Here is a 24,592-nt window from a genome sequence, read left to right as displayed (position 1 = left end):
TTACGGTTTCAGCCATTCCTTTGAAAATGGCTGAGGGTTGAAAGAGAAAAAATGTTTACTAAGTGTATGATAAGAAGAGAAAGGCCGCAGAATATAGAAACAAGACCAGAGAGATTTTGGGTGAATATCACACGCTGGCGTGCGCTAAAAGCACAGGTTGGGCTTCTCACTGATGCCGCAGTCGGGAAGATTCTACCAGACAGGTAAAGTTTGTCACGCTATTTGGAGAAATCCATTTAAAATCACTAGTAAAAGTTAATGCAAGCTACAATGCTAGCCCTGGCACGAGTCATGCACCGCATAGACACGGTAAACATCTCAATTTGTCTAAAGTAGCCTTTTGTTCAAAATGGTAAATGGTATCACGCTGAAATATTCTAAAATCTTGTGTGTTTATTATTACACAAATGCAACAAGCTACTTCTCCATATGCAACTATGTATAAAAATAACGTATTAACAATGAGAGATATTAGGTTAAGGACCAACGTAATAGCACTGCTTATATGTTGCTATGTAACGTAATTGCGATTTGCAAAATAGTTTCCTCAGAACGTATTTCGTGTGATACAGGGTTGCACATATCATGTCTTGAGTCCTCGGTCACTCAATCGATCAGTATAATAAGTAAATAAAACACGGAAGGGCATTTGACATGTTGTCTTTTTTATGAATGTTTTTTAGTTAGTTTAGAATTTGCAACATAATTGTGCAAGGCGTATAGACGTTCCCTAGCTCTCGGGAGCAAGAGTGTTGGGTTTGTGCATGTGCATTTTTTAAAAAAATTGGAGAGGGCGGGTCTTCTCTAAAATTCGGAAAGATCCTCCGCTATACCTTTAAGTCTTGTACCGCTCAGATCAAGGGAAGTATTTTTTAAAAATAAATCAAAACTATTTTGCCCACATTTGTCCAGAATACGATTTATTGATTTATTTTTATTTTATTTAGACTCAATATTTAAATATTAGCCATTTATCAGTTAGCAGCCATAACATGAACATATTCCATTTTTTATTGCATTGGTAATACAGACATTTAATAAAAGCAATAAGCTGTTTAAGGTCACACACTACATAGCAAAGGTTCTCTACTTTAGGTTGCACGCAAGACCACTCATCCATTGTAAAATGCAGCTAATATTGGCCTGACTCTGTTTTAGATTTAACTCTGCCTTCCTTTTCAAAAAAAGGGACACAAAAACCCTGTGAATCATATCAGCGCACACACAGCCCAAGGACACAGCGGCGCGTGGAGGCTGATTTGGTATTTCTATGGATGATTGAGACTGAGACGACCAGATCATCCCATTCAACACCTACCTACCAACACATACACACACACACACGACAGCATTTACGTCACACCTCATAGATGTTGCTGTGATCAGGACAAAAAGGCTATGAGGATCTGCATGTACCACATGCTGGGAATCAATGAAAATTCGGTTTAAATTAATAATACAATTTCTGTCATCATGAATTCTGGTGTCTGATTGGATACTGAAACAAACAGATGTCAAGTCAGGTCACGTACTCCATTTGAATCTTCACACACCATGAAAAGTAGCCATTAATAATCCTTTGCAACCAAACAAGTGACGACACACCGCTGGGTGAAAACGAACTCATTTGTAGCACGGCCAGCATCAGTTCATGGGTCTGCTTGTGTGTAGGAGTAGCTGTGCTGTTGAAAAGACATTACTTATTCTGTGATCGAGTGAAAACCCATTCTGTGAGGCTTTATCTCAGTCTTCAGTCTTCATCACTAGGAGCAGTTAGCACTCTATTACGCTGGACAATCGATAGATGAACATCTCCAAGGCGTGGAGATAATCGAAAATGAGACGCCATATGATAGAGATATCAGATACAGAGTTACTGTAAATAATGCATCAATGACTTAAATGGTTCAGAAATGAACACACCACAAGACAAAATAATGGAAATTAAAAGCATTCATTCTAAATAATGTGAATACCGAGTGCAATAATCCATAAAACATTATATCACAAGAGGCATTAAGTGAATGATTCATTCAGAATTTCCCAGTTTTACCTAAAGCTAATGGCTTATAATTGCGTATTAAGTGTAATTATGAAGATATTCATAATGAGAGATTATGTACAATACTGTTTGTTTTTCCATATCTGAAACAGATTATTGTGAGATGTCAAATAATTCATATTCAGAAGATATTCATTAATTCGAACTGAATATTCAGAACTTCAGAAAACCATTTTAATTAGTTTTATCTCTGCACTTTGAAAATAACTTAGTCATAAAATTTCACACATACACATTTTAAAAAAAAAACTATTCATTTATTTTTAACTTTTAAATTATTTAAATATATATATATATTTTAAATAAGTGTTACTTTACATGTGAATACTATTTTTGTGTTATTTTGAGATACATATATTGGTTAGCCTGATCAGTTTCTCTCTCATCACAATGCCATGCAAGCAACACATTACACTCCAAAAAATGCTGGGTTGTTTTGACCCGACATTGGGTCAAATGTGGACAGACCCAAACGTTGGGTTTAAAATGTAATAACAAAATTTAACCCAATGGCTGGGTTTGTCCATATTTGACCCAAAGTTGGATCAAAACAACCCAGCATTTTTAGAGTGTAGTGTACATATTTCCACAAATAAAAAAAGAAAACAGACTTAAAATACACTATAATACTCATAATCATGGTCACACATTTAAAAAGTGTAATGCAGTATTAAAAATTAAATTGCTTGTTTTTCATGTGTAATATGTATTAATGCATTATAGACTTTCCAGGTATAAATACGAGCAGATAAGTATTACAATGCATTTTGACTATTAGTATTCCGGTGCATTTCATTCCTCTCTGATGACAGTGGAGGACAGTGGAAACGAAAGGACAGATTTCTTGCTTTCCTCATTCCAGCCTTGGGCCGTGGCTGATGTTCAAAATTGATTTTGGGGTCTGGTACAGATTTAATGAGCGCAGCTCTTATCTGACAGCTCTGTAACCATAGAAAATAATTATTACCAACAAAGATGCCTTGATAAATCAATGGGGCGAGGAAAGTGAGGGCGTTTCTCCGGCCCGTCTACGCCAACAAACAACGCTAAAAGATTTCCTGTCCTGGTCTAACAATCTGACTCTGGTGAACTGATAAAAGTAAAATTAAAATCCTTTAACTATATTTGGGATTAGTGGTAGATAAATAATGCTGTAACAGCATTGTCCAAAAGTTTGATCTCAGTTTAGTGTCCTCAAATGTCCAACTTCTTGAATGATTAAGGTTGAGATCCTTTAGTAGGCCAGTGCAAACTCCTCTGAGATGCTCTAATTGTGCATTAATAATGGTTTGATCAATAACTGCCTAAAGAGAATGATTCCTCAGCGCTTGAGGAAGGAAAGGAACAGGACATATGTTAAACATGGAGTCCTTAATATTACAAATCCAAATTGTATTACATTTTATTAGGGATTTGCATAAAACATGCCTAAAACCATGTTCATAAGTGCTTTCTGCATCCACTTTCCTTTCATCACTCTCAGCAAACATGACGCTCTCTAAGACGCATTCTTGCCTTCGATCCTGGAATAATGCCAGCTGTGCCATCCTCAAAACAAGTTCAAACCCCTTTAATATAGACCTAGATTAGAGACCTCTGTTTGGGCAGATCTACATACACATATCTGCATCTTTATGAAGTGGAAACTTCCAGCTCAAGTTTACTCTTGTTTCTTACTCCTTTACTGTATATACACAGTAAATATCTCTCTCTCTCTCTCTCTCCAATTTAGAATCAAAAGTTATTGATGAGTCATGTTTTGTTAAAAACATTTTGTGTGCATATTTCAAGCATTAATTCAATAACACTGTTGAGTTATTTCGTAACACTGTTATTAAATGTAATGTTTATCAAATCTCAAAATGAATATCCATATTTCATACTGTACATTACAATGTTGTGATGCATAAATTCACATTTACCATTTAAAATGACTGATTTGGGTTTTATTTGTAATTTAGACATATGAACACTTTAGAATAGAATTAAGTAATGATGCCTGTTTCTAGCTTTACTGTGCAATATTTAATGTGTATTATTTCAAACAAATGTGAATATAAAATGTAATAACTTTAATCCAACAAAACTCAAGAAAACGGACAAAGAAAAACATCAGTCTGGCAGTTTGAGTAAATATTTCACTAGGAGTGTGTAGCAGGTCCAGCAGATCCTGCATTTAACAAAATAAAGAAAGAAGGGCACATAAAGGTGTTGGGAAATGTGAGCGGTAAGGACGAAGCAGCTGTTGGGCGCTGTAATTACTGCCGGGGCGAGGAGCTGCACTCGGGCCGAACAGCTGGAGGGGGCTGAACGCCTCCATAACTCACAAACATATCAAACTTGCTCGGCTACCACCAAACTTAATCAACCTCCTCATACATCACCACTCGGTTGCACGTCTATTAAAGGGATACTCCACTTTTTCTTTTTTTTTTTTTTTGGAAATAGGCTCATTTTACCACTCCCCCAGAGTTTTTTCGAATGTATTCAGCCAATTTTGTTGCATTTAGAAGAATATCGGTAACCAGACAGTTTCTGGTCTTAATGACTTCCATAGTATATTTTTTTCCTACTATGGAAGTCAATGAGCCCAGAAACTGTCTGTTTACTGACATTCTTCTAAATATCAGAAAATCAGCTGAATACATTAGAAAACGGTTAAACCCAACTGTTTAATGATGACTGTGAAAATCAAGTTTCATTTGACATTAGGACGTTAACCCAGAACTGACAAATGATTAAAAGGTGGTGAATGCAGGCTCCGAGATTCAGACAGCCTCCCTTCTCTTGGATAAACTCTGCAACATTTTCCTCACACTTTTATAGCCTTTATTTTATCCCAAAGGCGGCGGCGTAAATCCTCGCCTTCTGCGGTCTATGAAAGTGGGAGATTATTGTTGCTAGGTAACAGCATGTCATAGAAGTTGGCTTTACTTTGGAGTGGCTCTGCTTTGAATGTGAATGCACTGATGCAGGCTCCCTATGGGGCAGGTGCACACCGGTCACACGACTGGCTGTTGACTTGTAATGAGATTATGGGCAATTCTGTGGTTCTTTATGTAACAGCCCCCCCCCCCCCCACCCCCTCCATTAGAAAAAAAAACATGGTAATGTGAAGATATAAGTGCAGGAGAGAAGAAATACCTGAAAGAATTAATGCAAATTGCAGCTGAACAAGGAAAAGAGGAGAAACAAGGATGAATAAAACTGTAATTTAACAGACGTGAAAGATTGATTTTCCACCTGGAGGAACAGCAAGAACTATTTAGATATTCATAAAAACAATAGGTGTCCCTCATCTGGTGTTCTGGGATGCATGAGGTCACGAGTGAATCAGTTATTAATACAATTAAACAAGGACCGTGTTAATGCATCTGGAGTTTGCTGACCTGTGTAATGAGGCAAATAAAAACTGGCTGAGATGAGGATAGATTTAATCAATTTAGTCAAATGCATTAATCTTGAAGACAAGTTGATTAAGTAGAAGAAGGAGTTTATTTGCCGATTAAAAACTAACATTTCATTAAAAAGCCATTAGTCACTAGTTGACTATTTAAAAGCTACAATCTTGGCATTTCATAGAGGACTGACTCAGCCTTGATCTTCATGGATCATTAGATAAATGGGATGAAATGTAAACTGCATTCTGAACGTAATGACTTACGACTCTTCTTTTAATAAACTTAAAAAGGAAAAAAAGTTCACCTTTGATTTTAATCACAATTTTTTCCACGCTTATCTGTCTGTATCTGTATTGACGATATTTGCAGGCACTTTATTTTTTGCATAAATTGTGTGTGTCAGCATTGGTTATTTTATGCTTTTTTGAACTTTTCATACAGTATGTTGTGCAATTCGCAAATGCCTGTATGATTGATTTTGGTTTACCTGGTTCAGAATGTGCCATTGTTTTTCGGTGTTAACACACTAGACGGACTTTGCACACTCTGTCACTCAAGATCACGCATGCTTCCATCGAGATTTGATTATGATTTCCATTAATTGCACATCCTACCAAAAATTCTGTAATCACTGGTTAGACCTAATGTTGTTCCATACCTGTATGACTTCATTGTACTTTTTTTAGAACAAAAGTGATTTTGAAGAACGTGCCTTACAAACTTATGGAACTTAAGCCTTACAAAATGACAAAAACACCCTAAATGTATTATAAAAGTGGTCTATACAACATATGCAATATTTTTAAAGTCTTCTCAAGCTTTGTGTGAAGAACAGACTAAAATTTAAGTCATAATCAAGGCTTGACCTTTTTTTTAACTCACCAACGACTGTAGCTAGTAGATTTCTAAAGTTACGAGCCACTCAGCATTTTCATTGGCCACAATTTTGATATTGTTACCATGGGGAAAAACAGCCGTACAGATATTTTTAATATTATCGAATAATGTGACGGTAGATGTATTAGGCTGCAGTCACTTTAAGACCTGATGCATGGATCCATTAAATTGTTACACATGCATTCAAGCTGTTTAATACCAACAATATTCATCCTGAGCAAATGAAAATAGTGAGTGAGGAGAGGCGGATTTGTATGTGAGTATTGGAAGCGTTTCAGATATTTCAGTGCCGATATGTATCGGAAAATCCATATTCAACATTACACCAATTATCAACACTAAATTGCACTTAGTTAATTATTTCAGACGGCTTTTTAAAAGAGTACAATTGAAAAATGTATATATTACATATAAAATTAAACCCGCCAAAGTGGCTAGTAGAAGTGATTGCGTTATACGCCACTGCTGAAATACAATCACATTTGGTGGGTGTTAATGTCAAGCCCTGATCATATTACTGAAAATATTGATATCTGTCTTCCCCAACCTCGCCACGTTCATGAGATTTCATTACAGAAATTCATCATAGTGAATCATCATAGTAAATCATATTGATTTGATTCATAGGCGAATTTGTAAAACACAAAGTAGACCCAGTCTTCAAAGTCTAAATGGTTTGTTTGCTTACAAACTCACAACTAATCTGCTTCTTGAGTTCAGATCATTGATGTACTGTAGCGGTTGCAGCGGTTCACAGCTCACTCAAATTTTATATCAATAAATATGACTTAAATTTGAGTTTGTTCAAAGCCATCATATTTGAAAACTCCAGCAAAATAACCCAGTCATGGATCAAGTATGTGATGCTTTTGGGTGTTTTCTTTAAAGCTTCAGTGGCAGTTGTAATTATAGAAATAAGAGAGATGAGCATGAGCACATTTTGCAGAATTTCTCCTTTACACGGTTTTGGATTTGGAAACAACAATGTGAGTAAATGACAATAAAACATTAAAAAAAAAAAAAAACTTGACCTGATTTGACCTATTTTAACGAGAAGCAATCTTAACCCAAAAAAAAAAGCCATTCTAAATTGGGTGAAAATACATATTACGCAACGTAACAAATTTCATAACCAAATCCACTAAAACTGTGAAAGATACTTGTTATAGCAATTCCAAGAAGATATTTTTAAAGTTTAATATCCCTTAATAATTTATGTAGCACAGGATGTCAGTTACAACATTTCATTAAGTAGCTTCTGCTGAAAACATTTAATCTTATTTGAGATCAAAATCACTGCAATCTTGATTCATTGGCTTACGGTGAATGCATTAGGACAGAGAATGAATTTAACGAAATGGTCATTACCTTGTTTTCCTGCAAAAAAAGGATTAGGTGGAAATGCTTGGGATTCCAGCAATAGCTTAATAAAGATTTCCCTATTAAACCAAAGAGGGTTCAGAGACCCTCATTAGAAGTGGATGCCTGAATAGGCGGGTGAGAAGCATACCTTGACCTCGATGAAATCTGGCTGGCCAAGGGCGATGAGATCCGAGTAGGCCTTCAGCTCATCCACATTCCATGCCTTCACCAAGGTCAGTCTGTACACCGTTCGCTGTTGCTAGAGGCGGAAACACAAGCGGTCTTATTACTGCTTAATTACTCCAACACACCCGAGTTTGAGAATACCAAATACTTGCTGTATTTCTAAGTAAAACCAGATGATCAATGAAAAAAAAGACAAAAAAAGAGGTACTTTCATCCATCACAAAAATATTACAAAGACAAATTTTATCTTTTGGAATTGCATGCACTCATAAATCACTAAATAAGGAATGCGTTTAAAGAAAATACATTATTTTTAAAATAATTAACATGAGGATTTGATGGTAAAATATTCAAAAAGAAAATTAGTGGTCGACCATGGGCGCATTATCAGCAAAAACAGGAGTGGATCATAGAAAAAAATTTATTTTAGTTTTTTGTCTTTTGTTAAAGGGATACACCACCGTTTTTGTCATATTAAACTATGTTATTCACTTAACTAAGACGAGTTGATACATAGCTTTCTCGTCTCAGCGCGTGCACTAAATCGCTCTGTCTTGCGGCGAAACTTTGTTAGCAAGCTAAGACCAGTTCATTCATTAGGATCCAAGCAGAGAAGTGACCAAACATCTCCACATATTTCCTATTTAAATACATATGATGACACAAAATGATGACACAAAATAAAACGTGCCTTAGATATCCAAGTCCATAGATACAGAAGTCGAAGTGCTCCTGTCCCAAGCAATTGCTATGGTATTCCACCGTACATTATAGTTATCCCCAAAGATGCATTTAAGATAATTAGATAAGAATATGCAAACTGACGAACCTCTTTAAAATTACAAATGTAAGTAAAGAATTATTGCCAAATGTATTAGTATTGTAGAATTGACAATGTATTGTATAAAGTAACTAAAGTTGACTCAGAGAAATATTTAAAACTATAACTATTTTAATAAATATAATAAACTATTTAAATATATTACAAAATATATAATATTAAAAATACTAAATTTGTAATAATAATAATAATATCAATTCAATGCGAGGGCTTGGAGCCAGAGCGGCATAAGTGGCATTTTGGGCGAATAGGAGTTCTTTATATCAAAATAAAGGTCTCGATGAGCTCTATCCTATGGTGCCAAAATACCTATCTGAGATCAAATTTTATTGAATAAAGCAACAAAAAAGCGTATCTGACGTATTTGACTTATTTTTTTTAAATTTGAAAATGTTTGAGAAAATGTTCATTGTGTTAATATGCCATACATTTTTTACTTAAATATTCATTCAAGTAAGTATGCCTGTGGTTGCAATGTTTGTGGTTTAAGGTTAATAATACAAGTGATTGAAGTGTGGTCAAAAAGTTTGATTTGTCTCTCCTGTAAAGTTTGTTAAAAGCCATTTACGCCCCTCTGGCTCCAAGCCCTCGAATGTGAATTCAGGAGTTCTTAAGGTGTACAAGTAAACAAGTGGCAAGATAAGTGACAAATTAAACAATGAAAATGAATCACAATTGATTGATGGTGACAGCCCAAGCATACACCTTTAAAAAAGTAATTAATTTCTAGTAAAACTAGTATTTTCTAGTAAAATTTCTAGTTTTGATGTAATGAAGGTATGAAGATATACAGCACATCCCATGACTGAAGAATAATTCAGTACTGAAAGTGAAATGTTCTATTTCTAGCTATTGCATCAACGTAATCTTGCTGACGGTGCTAAATATTATCATTGAACATGACGAAAAGGAGCAAGATTTTTTAATAAGAGAGCTTCAGACTATGGTGTCTGGCCGTTCAGAGTGCTTCGGCCAACATCATTACTCACAGACCCTTGCACGCTGATGCCCTAAGGGGAAGAGGAAGACCACACAAAACAGCGAGTGATAGACACTCATGCCTCCCGTTCCTCTTATTACACCTTGTCAATCAAATAGTCCGACTGTCACAGTCTGACATTGCTCGGAATAACCACGTCCGTCCCTATAGACTGAATGCCTTTACATGGTTGGTTGGTTTCTGTCGAAGTACAGATGTCAGTGCATTCAACATTGTTCCTGGTCTATGCTACTGTAACTAGAGGATTTGCAAGGGAAGGAAGGATGGGGGATGGAAGCCAGCGAAAGCTAGGGAGAATCTGGCCTTCACGGCTGTGCTCATGTTCTCATGTGCTCTGTTTGTGTGCATGAACCAGAGGATGAGAGACGGATAATTGGATGTGATGTGGCAGCGGGGAGGGTATTTAGAGCAGCAACCAATTTTAAACCTGCCAAAAGATCTTCATCCATCCCACACCTGAGGCTCAATCGGGGCGGAGGTGAGCAGGGCTCCGTAAAAACAGACAGCTACATGCTAGACCATAACAGCAGCATGCCAACATAGAGCCAGCTGTATGTGTAGAGTCAAGAAGTGCTGACAAGGAGCTTTTCTGAATATCCACAATAAGGCTCACAATTATTACTGCACTTTGCAGAAATCAATTAAAGCCATCTCTTCCATTTAAATATTTATTGTCCTCAATCAAACAAAAAATCAGCAGGGTATTTTTGAGGTATTCCACTTCTATGATATCCTGTCCACATCATATAATAAATAGACAACTAGGCAGGTTTTTGTGGAGGGCTATTACTTTTACAAGCAATCAACCCTACAATTTATGTATGGGAGATGATAAAATGGGTGATTTTTTTTTTATTATTGTTTATTTATTATCCATTACACTTTTCGAAGACTTGTGAAATTGCTGTTCTGGACCCTACATATGGTTCGCTTGTGGTCCCTAGATATAGTTCGGGGTCATAGAGACGTTTGGCACTTGATCAAATTAATCAAAAGGAAAGTTTTGCCAGCTTTCAATCCACATATTTTAAATGTGAATTTTGCAATACTGGATAAAGTAAATTCAAGATGGAAATCACCCAAAAGTGTTAAATAAAATAAGAAAATGTGTGTGTGTGTGTGTGTGTGTGTATTTATGCATGTATGTATGCATGCATGTATTTATTAAATAAATAAAAAGAAAGAAATTTACCACATCAAGACATGCCAAACTAATTTCTAAATGCATTTAATCACTTAAATGAGACAAAAAAAAGCTTCAAAATGGTTTATATTCTGTATTAATATTTTAACACCTTAGCAACTAAAAAGCAATGCTGTGGCAACTGTCCAAAATACTCTGATACGTCATTCCAGCACATAGCTCTTCATCTGTTGTGCTGTTTTTGTACTATGTCCTTGGTAAACAAGAGGGCTGAGCATTGCATTTCAACATGAACAACACTAGCCTAATTAGCCTGGGACACAGATCCCAAGCACACACTTAGTATGGAGTGACGTGTTCTGTCTGTGTGCACTTAACTAAACTCTACATCACTCAACCATGCACACAAAAACCTCAGTCTTCGATCTGTGGAGACATGGAACACTTGAGATGAATTCCAATGGATTTTTTGTCCATTCTTAAACGCAATCTTCAATATTTAATGAAGAACTTGTTTGCGTTTCAGTAGTCAGATGAAGTTCATTATTCTGACGTAAAACTGATACAGAAATACAAACTTTACCTTTTTTTTTTTTTACTTTTCTGAGCTCAATGAAGCCAAGGTCAAACTTTGCCAACTGCAAAAGAAAGAGAACTGATCCAAAATGGCAGTTTTTGACATTTGTTTAAAGTCAATATGCATAATTTACTTCCTTAATACAGTAAATGTTCAAGTGTACACAATTCAATGGTGTACACTATTCCCAAGTAAAAAACCCAATCGATTCCCAAGGAATAAAAAAAACAAAACGACTTATTCCATTACATTTTTTTTTCTCATTGAAATAAATTTCACATTACAAATGACATTTCAAATATCAAGGCACGGAAATTTTGATCTGACACATCTGAAGACTAATGACCCCATAAAGCCAGTTTCATTGACTCCCATCATTCAGGGGTCCCATATTAAAACCACAGCTAGTCGATCAGTCACTATCTGAATCCCTGGCAAACACTGCTGCCATTTGTGAAAAGCTGAAACTATTTAAATGTGCAATAACAATTTCATGTCTTTCATCAGCAATTTCATTGTACTTAATAGTACATAATCTCAAATAAGACGCTTTAACAAGTGTACTACAGCAATGGTTTATTCAACAAACTTGGAAAAACATAAGGTTCTTGATCGTGGAAAAAACTATTATACACTATCTGCAGTTTATTTATGTAGTGGGGAAAATGCCATCTGTGATCTACATAATGTGTCCAAAAGACCATCACACACAATAAAAGGCACTCATAATGTGAAGAGAAAAACATTCAAATGAGTCATATTTCCCTGCTCTGCTGCAAAGCAGTACACTGAGATGAAACGGTGTGAAAGAAAAAAAAAAAACACAAGTGTCAGAGACCGGATGCATAGACGTCCATTCCAGCGTTTCCCAAAGGATTCTGCCTATTTCTTAATTATCCAGAGTCAAAGCCCTTCCACTGAAGTACAGCACACTGCTTTTTATCTCTTTCTGAGCAAGAATCCATAAGAATCACTTATGAAAAAGCTTATTTTATATATTTGTGGTTTATCACAAATTAGTTTTGTGTGTGTGTGTGACAATGTTGCTAATCGACATTAATAAAAACTCACAGATAAATAAGTGCAAATTTGCTTCAAAATAAGATTTCTATCAACACCAAACAATATATGGGCATTAGTTAGTTTCTATTTTGAACTATGGTCTATTGTTCTATTGCATCTACCAATTAATTTCAAGGTCTGCTAATTCTAATAATTAATATCTACAAATTCCTTTTCAAGGTCATTAAGTCACACAGGAGAACATGCATCTCTGGCAACCCACTTTAAAGATAGATTGAGTTCGTTTTTGAAATTTGCATAGTGTACCGAAATCATGAAAGAAAAATGTAAACAAGATTATAATATATACAGACTGTTGGGCCAATATCTGAGAACCAATTAAGCAGAATGCAAACTAACTAAAAATTAATGAGGACGTAATGTTGTAATTACAGAGAGAAGGAAAATAAACCGGAATATAACAGTTATGATGATGAATGTTGAGAATAAAACAGCCATTAATGATTTTTATTTTTATATTAGCGCCCTATTTGTAACTGACAAATAGAAGCCAGAAACAAATGGATTGTAATTAAATCTTGTAGATGTGAGTGACGAATAAGCCAAAGAAAAAGGAGAATGCATAATGGTAGACAAACTGCCTAAGGAAACGGTGTCAGTCTAGACAGGTGAAGCTCAAGTGATGGAGGCAAAGCAGGCGTCAGCCACATGAAATTCTCTCATCCCGCAGAGCAAGAATTTCACCATTTTATTAAAAAAATAGTTACCTTGGTTAATTGCTTCTTTTATTTGGAAGTCGATGTGGATAAAAGCACAATCCTGCTGTCTACAGTGCCATCAGTGTCGACTCTCTTCAGTCAGAAAGCGACACTGCAGGTGATCTCAACTCATTAGAAAACAGAAGACCACTTTCAGTTGTATCTTCCTTTTTATGACTCACATGCACATATGTACAGACACACACACATAGACAGAGCGGTCTGTTCAATGGCAAATGCAGAGAAGTCATTACAGAAGTTTAGCACACAGGCCCAGTGAATCATCTCTGAATGATGGCACTTAAAATCATTACGCAGTGATGCCACGGCCTCGTGTTACAAACTGCTTTTGTGATCACAGCTTGCTGAACCCCTAATAAGAGCCATTGACGGACAGCACCTACACATCCACTCCATCAGGCTAGCATTTTTAACATAACTTCACCTTAAAGGAGTAGTTCACTTTTAAAAAAAACTTTTGCTGATCATTTACTCACCCCCATGTCATCCATGATATCCGTGTCATTCTGTCTTCAGTCGTAAAGAATATAAGGTTTTTGATGAAAACATTTCAGGATTTTTCTCCATATAATGCACTTCACTGGGCACCAAACCAAATGCTCGCATTGCACTGACTCTCCTGTTCAAACTCGTTCATCAAAATGAACAAATCATTTTTAGAGTCATTTGGGTGATTCAACAAACGGAATGAACGAATTGCTTTGGAAAAAGATTAATTCATTTTGATGAAGGAGTTACGAACGCGCATCACAGAACAGAGCAAGGCGAGTATTTGAGCTTATAAAACTTAAACTTTGTTATTTATTTTTTAAATGACCGATGGTTTCGCTTGGTAAGACCCTTATTCATCGTCTGAAATCGTTTCAAGCCCTTTGAACAGTTTGCAGTTTGCACTGAAACTGTCTTTTGGACCTTGAACCGTTTGGTTACCAGTGAAGTCCATTATATAGAGAAAAATGCTGGAATGTTTATCAAAACTTTAATTTCTTTTCGACTGAAGAAAGAAAGACATGGATATCTTGGATGACATGGGGGTGAGTAAATTATCAGCAATTTTTTTTTTTTAAAGTGAACTACTCCTTTAAAGGGTTAGTTCACCCAAAAATGAAAATTCTGTCAGTATTTACTCACCCTCATGTTGTTCCAACCCCGTAAGACCTTCGTTCATCTTCGGAACACAAATTAAGATATTTAGGATATTAAAATCGCTCCTGCATACAGTCCATAGGCTTCTTGAGGGACTGGCTCTTGCTGTCCTCGAAAAGTAATTGAAGACATCGTTAAAATAGTCCAAGTGACTACAGGGGCTCAATCTTAAGTTTATCAAACGACGAGAACACTTTTGTGCGCAAAAAAACAACAAAAATAACGACTTTATTTCAACTATTCACTTCCTTCTCCATAAGCCTATAGTCCGTTAACGTAGTGTGATTGCGTAGATCTACGTCACACGTAGGCTCACTATTGGTCGACGCTGGTCATGTGTGTGTGATGCGTGTGACGTACAATAACAGAAGCTTACGCTATTAAACTAGTTAGCTGACTCGCGCAGAGGGAGAAATAAACGAATAGTTGAAATAAAGTCGTTATTTTTGTTGTTTTTTTGCGCACAAAAGTGTTCTCGTCGTTTGATAAACTTAAGATTGAGCCCCTGTAGTCACTTGGACTATTTTAACGATGTCTTTTATGACTTTTCGGGGACGGCAAGAGCCAGTCCCTCAAGAAGCCTATGGACTGTATGCAGGAGCGATTTTAATATCTTAAATATCTTAATTCGTTTTCCGAAGATGAACGAAGGTCTTACGGGGTTGGAACAACATGAGGGTGAGTAAATACTGACAGAATTTTCATTTTTGGGTGAACTAACCCTTTAATATCACAGTTAAAGCATTTAAAGGCATCCGGCAAGTTATTCAACACCCATTTCTGACGTAAAAAAATAAATAAAACATTGTTAGAGACGAAGAAGGTTTTGCTCTTATGGCTCAGATAAATCAGAGGATTTGGGTTAAGATGAAATCAATCCTGGAGCTTTGAGGTCATTATGTTTGGAATTAACATAATCGATAGCAGGGATTTCCAGAGTGTTTTGTGGAGGCCTGATATGAATTATAGGAAAAATAATGAATGAAGAGAAGTGAGAGGAAAACAGCTTTTGGCAATTAAACAATCCTTTTTAGGGCCAGCGACAACTGATTTTTACACGCAGTCATGCACAACAGAACTATTAATCTTGTTAAACGCTTAATAAATGTTGGAGAGTTGAATGATTTTGAATAAATACCAGTGTAATGAATGTGACGTACATAATTCACCTTTACTGTTAAGCGTAGTTCTATACACTGTTGGTTATAAACACAGCACTTTGTTTTTAGCGTGTTTATTCATGATTTCAGGGATCTCGGTCCCTTTATATGTTCTATAAGTGTGATGACGTGGGACGCTTGTCAGCGCCATTTTGTTTCAGTACTTTGCCTACAAAAAAAAATAAAAGACACGCATTTGTGTGCTCAACGTGAAAAGTTATACAAGAGTCTTCCTTCTGTCTCACAATGATTATTATTGTCAATACAAATCATCTAAGAGCAATAGTGCTGATGTGCTGATTCATTAAGATCTGTACACTACATAAATATGTTACCCTGGATCTTGTACTTTTGATAATTGCAGTTCTATATGGGGTTCTTGCCTATAAGCAAGGGTCAAAATGCGTGATTGTTAGAACTGAATAGCATTCCAAGAATTTCATGAACCAATTTTATAAAATCTGTTTTAATAAGTTCACATAACACATTACCTAAAAAACTGAGTCTGTAAAAAAAAAAAAAGTCAACAAACGGAAAAAATAAAACCACGGACTTGGCAACAATGCGTGTGAGCTTAGGGTGGGGGATGTGGACGATTCTGAATCGATTCACAAAGGCCAAATTTTTTTTTTCATTCTTTTTTTTTTCTAATAACAGAATATTGACGGTTCTTTGCAATATTGGGACATATGCTGGCAAATTTAACCTTAGTTGACTTGCCAAATCACTTCCATTTGTTTTTAATAATAAAAGGTATTGGAAGTAAATTGGGTCATTATAAATACTTTTCTTTAAAAGTACCTAGTAGTCACACACAAAAACAGATGCATCAATAATCATTTTAGCATCGAAGCCCTCTGAATCATAATCTAATTGTGAGGTGTCTAGATAATCCCATCCCTCGTGTGAGCCCCGTCTCTGGGCGTAACTGGTGTAAACTAGTGTTTTTCCCTTATGTCTCCTCACAGCCAATTATGCTGCATGCTCATTTGCTCAGTGATGTTTATGAGATAAACCCCTTAAGTATTGAAATTTAGTAACACATTCAAAACTCTATTGTTTTTCCATGGACTACCGCACAGTGGACCTACCTTTTCACCAAGCGCTCTGAGACTGTCCAAAAAACGCTGCCAGAAGTCTTTAAAGAGGGGACGGTCAATTTTCTTCAGACTGTCCTTGGTGCTGGCATCAACGCTGACATAAAGTTGTGTAACAGGCACAAGATTCCTATAAATAGAGAGAGTTGGAAGGAGAATAAACTTAATACTGAGCACAGAAAATCTGGCTTTTTAACATATTAACAAGACTGAAGAAAATTGGAGTGCCTAAGCGATCTAAACCGATTCTGGCCAGCCAGTGCAAGTGACTCTATATGTATTCTTTTCACTGTGTACAACACAATAAAGCAATCTGCAACTGAGTGATGTGATATGAAAACTGGAGTTAAGCCAGGACTAGGTAATGTGTACGTTCAGACAATGTACCATACCAACAACTGCCAGAGCTGTATTTGCCAAATAAAAAACCCAATCACTCAGTTCAGCTCTGGACTGTCAAAATAGATAACCCTAGCATCGTCTTAGAGAAGACATGGTATTCTTGAGGGGCTGTCAGTGTCCACAGTGTAAATGCCGCTCACTATGCATAGGAAGGGAAGGTATCCGAGTGATAACTTTTGTGGTTTCCCTATGGGCAAGGAAAATGAGTCAATAATATACGCCCACCTGTTTTTAGAATGGAAAAGCTGACCTTGTGTCTCCTTCAAACATGGGAGTCATCTTACAAAACAACTTGAAAAGAGTGGACTCGCATACATTCTGAAAAATCTCAATAGATGGACAATCTTAGTCTTAGCAAGGATTTTGACAGTCTGCCACAATATTTTCCACATATTAGCATTCATAATAGCATATCAATTGCTATTGATAAAGAAATCAAATCCAGCTCCAATTGCTCATGGTGTTCCCCAGGGCTCGGTTATAGGCCCTTTAATTTTTTTAGTTTATATGCTTTGGACAAATAATTTGGTGGCATGCACAAAGATTTCATTGCTATTTTCTCTCCCTATACCCTTGCAACCATGACGTCAAAGTGTGCATGGCCAACCCTGACAAAACTAATCTAATAAAACTTCTAATCAAAGATAAGAGTGATCATAAAGACTTAACCGGTTGTACCATTATAGGTGTGATTTTCAACTGTGTCCTCAATTCACATATTAAATTCTCATCAAACTACTTTCCACCAGTTTCATAAAAGTGGTCTAGCACCATAATATTAAGATTCCGATTCGGCTTCTCCCCTGCTCTGCCAATTTATTAATAGTCCCCAAATTCAGATTGCCCTCCATCTTCAAAAACTAATTAAAACTCTTTTGTTTACTCAGGATTATTGAAATGTTTATGCATTCTTACTCTCTAGTGACTGCAATCATTGTATCTTGTTCAGGCCTTTGCTTGTTTCTACAGCCTTTTTACTTTTGTCAATTGCATCTTTTCTGGTAACACTTTACAATAAGGTTCCATTGTTACCATTAATTACAGTTGTTAAGATTAACTAACAATTAAAAATACTTCGAAAGCATTTATTCATTTTAGTAATTAATTTCAATATCTACTAACACATTATTAAAATCAAAAGTGGTCTGTTCATATTTAATGGATGTGAGCTGAAATTAAATAAGGAACTGTTGTATTTTTATTAAAAATGTTGATAAATACTGTAACAAGTCTATTGCTCATTGTTCAGTAATGCTAGTTAATGCATTAACTAATGTTAACTAATGAGATCTTATCTTTTTTTTTACATGGTTTACCCCTTTTTTGGTCTTTTCTTTCAGTTATTCAGTGTCATCCATTGTGATACTTAACCATTTAAAGTCAAATACAAGCTCTTTAAATATATAAAATCAGCCAAGATAAGAAAAAGCTTTAAAATAAGTCTCAGTATAATTGGTTATTTTGAGTTGTTAAAGGCATGTGCGAACAACAAAAATAATGCATATTAATATAAGCAGCAGGTCTAGGATCTCATTATAATGCCATTTGAGAAATACTTTTTGAGAGGGAAGGCTCGTACCGAGTCCCCTCGGTGAATATATATTTTTTCTTCTGCTGGTTTGTTTATCACTCAAAAAACGCCTGCCTCAGCAGTGCAGCGTGGCAAAGCTTGCAGCTACGAGATAAACAACAACGATTGACAAGTGTTCCTAACTTCCTCAGCTCACTGCCAGCATGATATTCCAGCAGCTGAGCTGAGGTGACGTCCCCCTCACCCACAGATAACCTGCCTGATCTGTGAGCGGATTCAGTGTGCAGCAGTCAGAAGAATGAGGTGAGGACGTATTTTGCATTAACCTGGGGAGCAGAGAGAGAGAGATAGCTAAAAGCTTTTTGGCTGCTCGTGAAAACTCACAATCTAGTGAAATTGGAGGAGCTGGGAGTCAAAAGAAACTGTGATTTGCAATTCAGGGCCTGATTATGGCTTATCAGTCCTGTTACAGCCCGAGTGGGGAGTTCCCTTCAAAGACTGAGGGGAAAAACTTCAAGCTGGAGGATGTTCAGTAGTTACAACTACTGCAGATATACAGAGAACAAACGCATTCAAAAACAGGCTTTGACTGTAGTCACTGAATGATATATGACAAGATTTATAACAAAAGTTGACACCCACAATCAGGGTCATAACCATCATAGACATTAAGGGGAACGTGTCCCCACAATATTAGTATTAGTGGTTGACCGATATGGGTATTTCAGTAGCCGATTCTTCATTTAATCTCCAAGATCCTGAACATATGGTTACTAAATCCTACCTGATCTCCTCAGGAAACTGGGCATTGGTGACCAAGAAGCTGGATATGTTCTGTTGGTGAAGCAGTCGAAGAAAAGTGTTGATCTCAGGATACATGATGGGTTCGCCAACCAGAGACAGAGCACAGTGCTTGACTGTGAGGCCCTCTTCAAAACGCTCGGGACGCACACCTGGAACTCCTGTCAAGTGATAAAACACCACAAAGTTAAAGTTTAAAGTGGTCAGATCATTTATTAAAGCTAAAATGTTTAATTTCTTTGCAACTAGAGCCACAAACAGTATTGCAAATATAGTTTTTTTTTCACAAACTCCTCCATGACAGGCTGAGGTGAGTTTACCATACTGCTTAACTATCATTAGTATGATGCATCATGGGAGAAATTATCTCGTTAGACAACTTGATTGCACTATTGAGGCTCCAGTTGGGCATGAAATTTCTCACAAAATATATTATAAAGCACAGGTGACTATGGTGACTTCTGGATTAGGTGGTCTTTTGAGAACGTCTGTGTTTTCACTGGTTTCTCGAACCAGTATACCCAGAGTAAGCAAGGTTTAGGTAAATTAACAGAGTTTTTCTATGCTTTTCATGGTATATATGTGATGTTAAATTAGCATTGCTTGAATAAATAACATTGCTGGAATACATCCTTGGTCATACCATCAATATGCACAGGCTGAGAGACGTACCAACCATATAACTTTTGGAACTATGGTTTAATGAATTACAGAATCGTTTAAATATTGGCAACAGTGAATCTTAGTTGGCTAACAATGCTTGTGGGAACCAATTGGAAAAGTGAGTCACAGAAGTTTCCCTTTTGAGCAAAATCAACTATGTTAAAGTTTTCTCTGCGAATGAAAATGTGAGAAGAAATGGTTTAAATTTTGAAAAACATTATACTTAAGGGTCAACAAAAACCTCCCATTTAATTCTAAGACGAAAGAGGGGGAGGAAATAGGTCAAATTAAAACATTTTTACAAAAACATTTTACTAAAATAATAAAATAAATGGAACAAAACAAATGGACAAAAAAGGAAATTAGTAATTTTGCCAAAAAAAGACTATTAACTAACTGTATTCTAATAAGACTAGCAATAGGTTCTAGTAGCCAAACATTTTCTTCCCTCTTTCTTGATCACTGAAAATTTCTGGCTCCATTTTTGTGCTCTGTACCCTTGGCACAGCATGCTTCCTGGCCTTTCATCCACTCTCTCTGTTCACTTGTTCATGTGTTTGTTTACTCAGCCCTGGGTCATCATGGCTTACTTCTGCTACACAGAGCAGTGATGTCACTGCTAAATGTCAAATGTGCCACCATGGACGCTGAGACCAAGACGGCGATGCGGAGGTGGTGCAACACACACATCTGGCACCAACTCAGACACTGGAAAAAAAAAATTATGTACTGCTTTATCAAAAAATTCCCCGTCCATTTCTCGAAACTCTCTCGAAAAAAAAAGTTGCTTGATGGGAACATTATCAGATTTCTGAAAAATAATCCAACCAGAACAGTAGGCCATGGGCAATGTTCATTTCAGAAAAATATAAAAGTTTGACATCTGTACTCAAAGCAGATGATCAAAGACAGATGTCTTGAGTTTCGAAAAGCAGAAACCTTGATTTACGAATGATAAAATCGAATCAAACTAGCCTTTGGGACTGTGCTACTCCACCTAATAACATTCCCAGCAGATATCATCAGAAACCACCCTCTCTTAGTCACATATCTGTTAGTAGCCATCTACGCTAGACATCTCTGATTAATTTTTCAGACTACTGCAGATGAAGGTGGGGGGGGGGGGGGTGGGCATCAAACAGTCTCCAAATCACCCCATATTGTGGAGTATGAAGGCAGTTAGGTAAAACAAAACCATTGTTAAGGGAGTCCCTTCAAACGTTAAGAGAGAGAGCAAAAGGATTTAGTTCCCATTTTAAGGTTCTTGAAAACCCATCTGGTGTGCCCCCTCAATCCTAAAAAAGTCAGATCCAGATGTCCACCAAAGTACTGAGATGGAAGTTGAACTCTGGATCTGGCAGTGAAATCACAACTCATTACGAGTTGACGTCACCTGATTGTGGAGATGAGGAATGAGAGACAGGAATGTGTTTCGTCCCAAAGGGCACATTTTCAAGGGAAGAGGAAATTTGCTGGCATTAGAGAGTTTTATGACACAGTATTGGTATGCCATTGCAAAAAATAGTCCTAAGAGTGGACCTCAACTGAAGTTCATGAAATTCAAGGCTTATGATCTGGATGTGTGAATCACGAAACCCACTGAAATAAAGAGCAAGCATATCTGTGATTATATTCTAAAATTAGGCGTTTAATTAAGGGACGGATTTGCAAAAATGTTCTAAACTTATAATGAAGATGCATATTCTGGCAAATGAAGGAAATTCAATGATAGCAAATGCAAATTTAGCTCCAGCTATGGTATTTGATCAAGGTCAAAATAAAATAAGTTTTGTACCAACATGAAATACCACAAGTTGCAGACATTTCTATCCAGATAAGAATTTGATTTCTCAGAGGATGCCTGAGTTCAAATGAAAACACTAGATAATATGCTTCGTTGTTATATCAAGGTTGTTAGATCTAGATGTTACCAAAATCACATGCGAAACAAATTTTCCTTAGAGAAAATTAATTCCATACAGGCACTCTCAAAACAAAACAAAGTCCTTGTACCCTAAATACTTCTGCACGCTGTAGTATTGGGAATTATCTGCAAAAAACAAATAAAAACTCAGCTGTTGCCTCGGCCTGTCAAACTAATCCACCAACAAACCCAGTCTCCTTAATGCTGCTGAAAGCTGATGAATCCAGTACTGATCTGATGTAGCATATGGTGAAGAAAGTGACAGGGTGCAAATGAATAAATTAGACCCAGTCGAACTGCACTTAGAGCCTGTCCTTTCTGCAAACTGTAGTGACAGCTAAATATACCCCAGTGTCTGGTGGACAATCTCTGAAACCAGGAGGGTTTTCAAAGACGTCAATATAGTGTTATGTCACACAATGTTTGAATAGCTTCCAACTGGATTGGTGCCTCTGATGAAAAGGATTTAATCAAAACAAAAGTTATTTCTGTACAATTACAGTGTAAAGGGCTATTAACAGCAGGTGTGAATTTTCTTTTCAGGTTTTTTAGCACAACAAGATTTCTGGAGAATATATTCACCTGCACACCAAAAACAACACAGACCAGAAAATTCACAGAAAACCTTTGTCATTTATTCACATCAAACTTGGTAATGGTAATGAAAATAAGCCGTGGCCAATTAGTGTTTTTACAAATGCAGTGGCCTTTTAATCCTCTGTTGTTTGTCGAAAGGCAGCAGGAGAGGTTAGCTAAAGGCAACGGACAGTGGAGCTCCGGGGAGCCATTACCTCTGAATTGCCGAATCATGTTCCTGTGGTTCTCCATGGCCTCCTGAATGATCTTCTCGGCCGGGTCCATTTTCCAGCGCCACTCTGTTCCCACTGGGTTGGTATGGTGTCTGTTCAGAGAGAATGAGAGAGGACAGCTCCTGTCAGCACGGCGCAGTCACAGAATTACACGCCCTGGACCGCAGTCTCATTCCCCTGAGAACAACACCTGCACCCCCACCGCCTGCAAATTAGCATCCTGTGACCCTTTCAACAGCTCTCACATCACATAAAAGGGCAAAAATGCCAGGCAGTGTGGCTTTACTTCCTTCCCCTTCCATAAATAGCAACAGGAGATGCAAAAATGCTGGATGTGACGCCATATTCCTTACTTCACCAGGGGTAGAGCCAAATCCTATTATGAGGATGTGCCAAACTACATTTTTAAAATGGACAAGTCAGTGGGTTGTCTGAACAACTAGCCCACAAGCGGATTGTTTTTTTCCAGAATGTTTTTAGTTGCAAGCTTATAGAGTTTAAGTAAAGTACAACTAAATAAATAAATGCTATCATCTAAATACATAAATGCTAGTGTGTATATATATGCTATGCACTAACCTAAAAAATATTAGGAACACCTGTTAATTTCTCATTAATGCAATTATCTAATCAATCAATCACATGGCAGTTGCTTCAATGCATTTAGGGGTGTGGTCCTGGTCAAGACAATCTCCTGAACTCCAAACTGAATGTCAGAATGGGAAAGAAAGGTGATTTAAGTGATTTTGAGCGTGGCATGGTTGTTGGTGCCAGATGGGCCGGTCTGAGTATTTCACAGTCTGCTCAGTTACTGTGATTTTCACGCACAACCATTTCTAGGGTTTACAAAGAATGGTGTGAAAAGGGAAAAACATCCAGTATGCGACAGTCCTGTGGGCGGAAATGCCTTGTTGATGCTAGAGGTCAGAGGAGAATGGGCGGACTGATTCAAGCTGATGGAAGAGCAACTTTGACTGAAATAACCACTCGTTACAACCGTGGTATTCAGCAAAGCATTTGTGAAGCCACAACACACAATCTTGAGGCGGATGGGCTCCCCACCGGGTACCACTCATCTCCACTACAAATAGGAAAAGAGGCTACAATTTGCAAGAGCTCACCAAAATTGGACAGTTGAAGACTGGAAAAATGTTACGTGGTCTGATGAGTCTCGATTTCTGTTGAGACATTCAGATGGTAGAGTCAGAATTTGGTGTAAACAGAATGAGAACGTGGATGCATCATGCCTTGTTACCACTGTGCAGGCTGGTGGTGGTGGTGTAATGGTGTGGGGAATGTTTTCATGGCACACTTTAGGCCATTAATGCCAATTGGGCATAGTTTAAATGCCACGGCCTACCTGAGCATTGTTTCTGACCATGTCCATCCCTTTATGGCCACCACCAAAGCTTGAATGATTTCAAATTGGTTTCTTGAACATGCCAATGAGTTCACTGTACTAAAATGGCCCCACAGTCACCAGATCTCAACCCAATAGAGCATCTTTGAGATGTGGTGGAACAAGAGCTTCATGCCCTGGATGTACATCCCACAAATCTCCATCAACTGCAAGAAGCTATCCTATCAATATGGGCCAACATTTCTAAAGAATGCTTTCAGCACTTTGTTGAATCAATGCCACGTAGAATTAAGGCAGTTCTGAAGGTGAAATGGGGTCAAACCCAGTATTAGTATGGTGTACTTAATAAACCTTTAGGTGAGTGTATATAACAGTAAAATAATTGAATCAGCTAAATTATTTGAGCAGGTATTAACCATTTTTCCTA

The 24,592-nt window shown here is 37.0% G+C and overlaps 1 protein-coding gene across 2 annotated transcripts in view; it reads right to left on the bottom strand.

Moving 5' to 3' along the window:
- The window catches only part of tyw1 (tRNA-yW synthesizing protein 1 homolog (S. cerevisiae)), a 56,046-nt gene that overhangs the window by 9,972 nt on the left and 21,482 nt on the right, over positions 1-24,592 (bottom strand). For both annotated transcript variants that reach the window (XM_039670548.2, XM_039670549.2), the window contains 4 exons: positions 22,788-22,897; positions 19,393-19,570; positions 16,670-16,805; positions 7,871-7,981 (listed from right to left, as the gene is read on the bottom strand). In XM_039670548.2, the coding sequence (XP_039526482.2) occupies positions 7,871-7,981; positions 16,670-16,805; positions 19,393-19,570; positions 22,788-22,897 (535 nt within the window). The remainder of the gene's footprint in view (positions 1-7,870; positions 7,982-16,669; positions 16,806-19,392; positions 19,571-22,787; positions 22,898-24,592) is intronic.

The sequence above is a fragment of the Pimephales promelas genome, chromosome 16 (assembly GCF_988280905.1).
Source record: "Pimephales promelas chromosome 16, fPimPro1.hap1.1, whole genome shotgun sequence".
NCBI classification, from domain to species: domain Eukaryota; kingdom Metazoa; phylum Chordata; class Actinopteri; order Cypriniformes; family Leuciscidae; genus Pimephales; species Pimephales promelas.
Note: the sequence above shows the minus strand (reverse complement) of the source record. Positions and strands in the feature narration are given on the sequence as shown.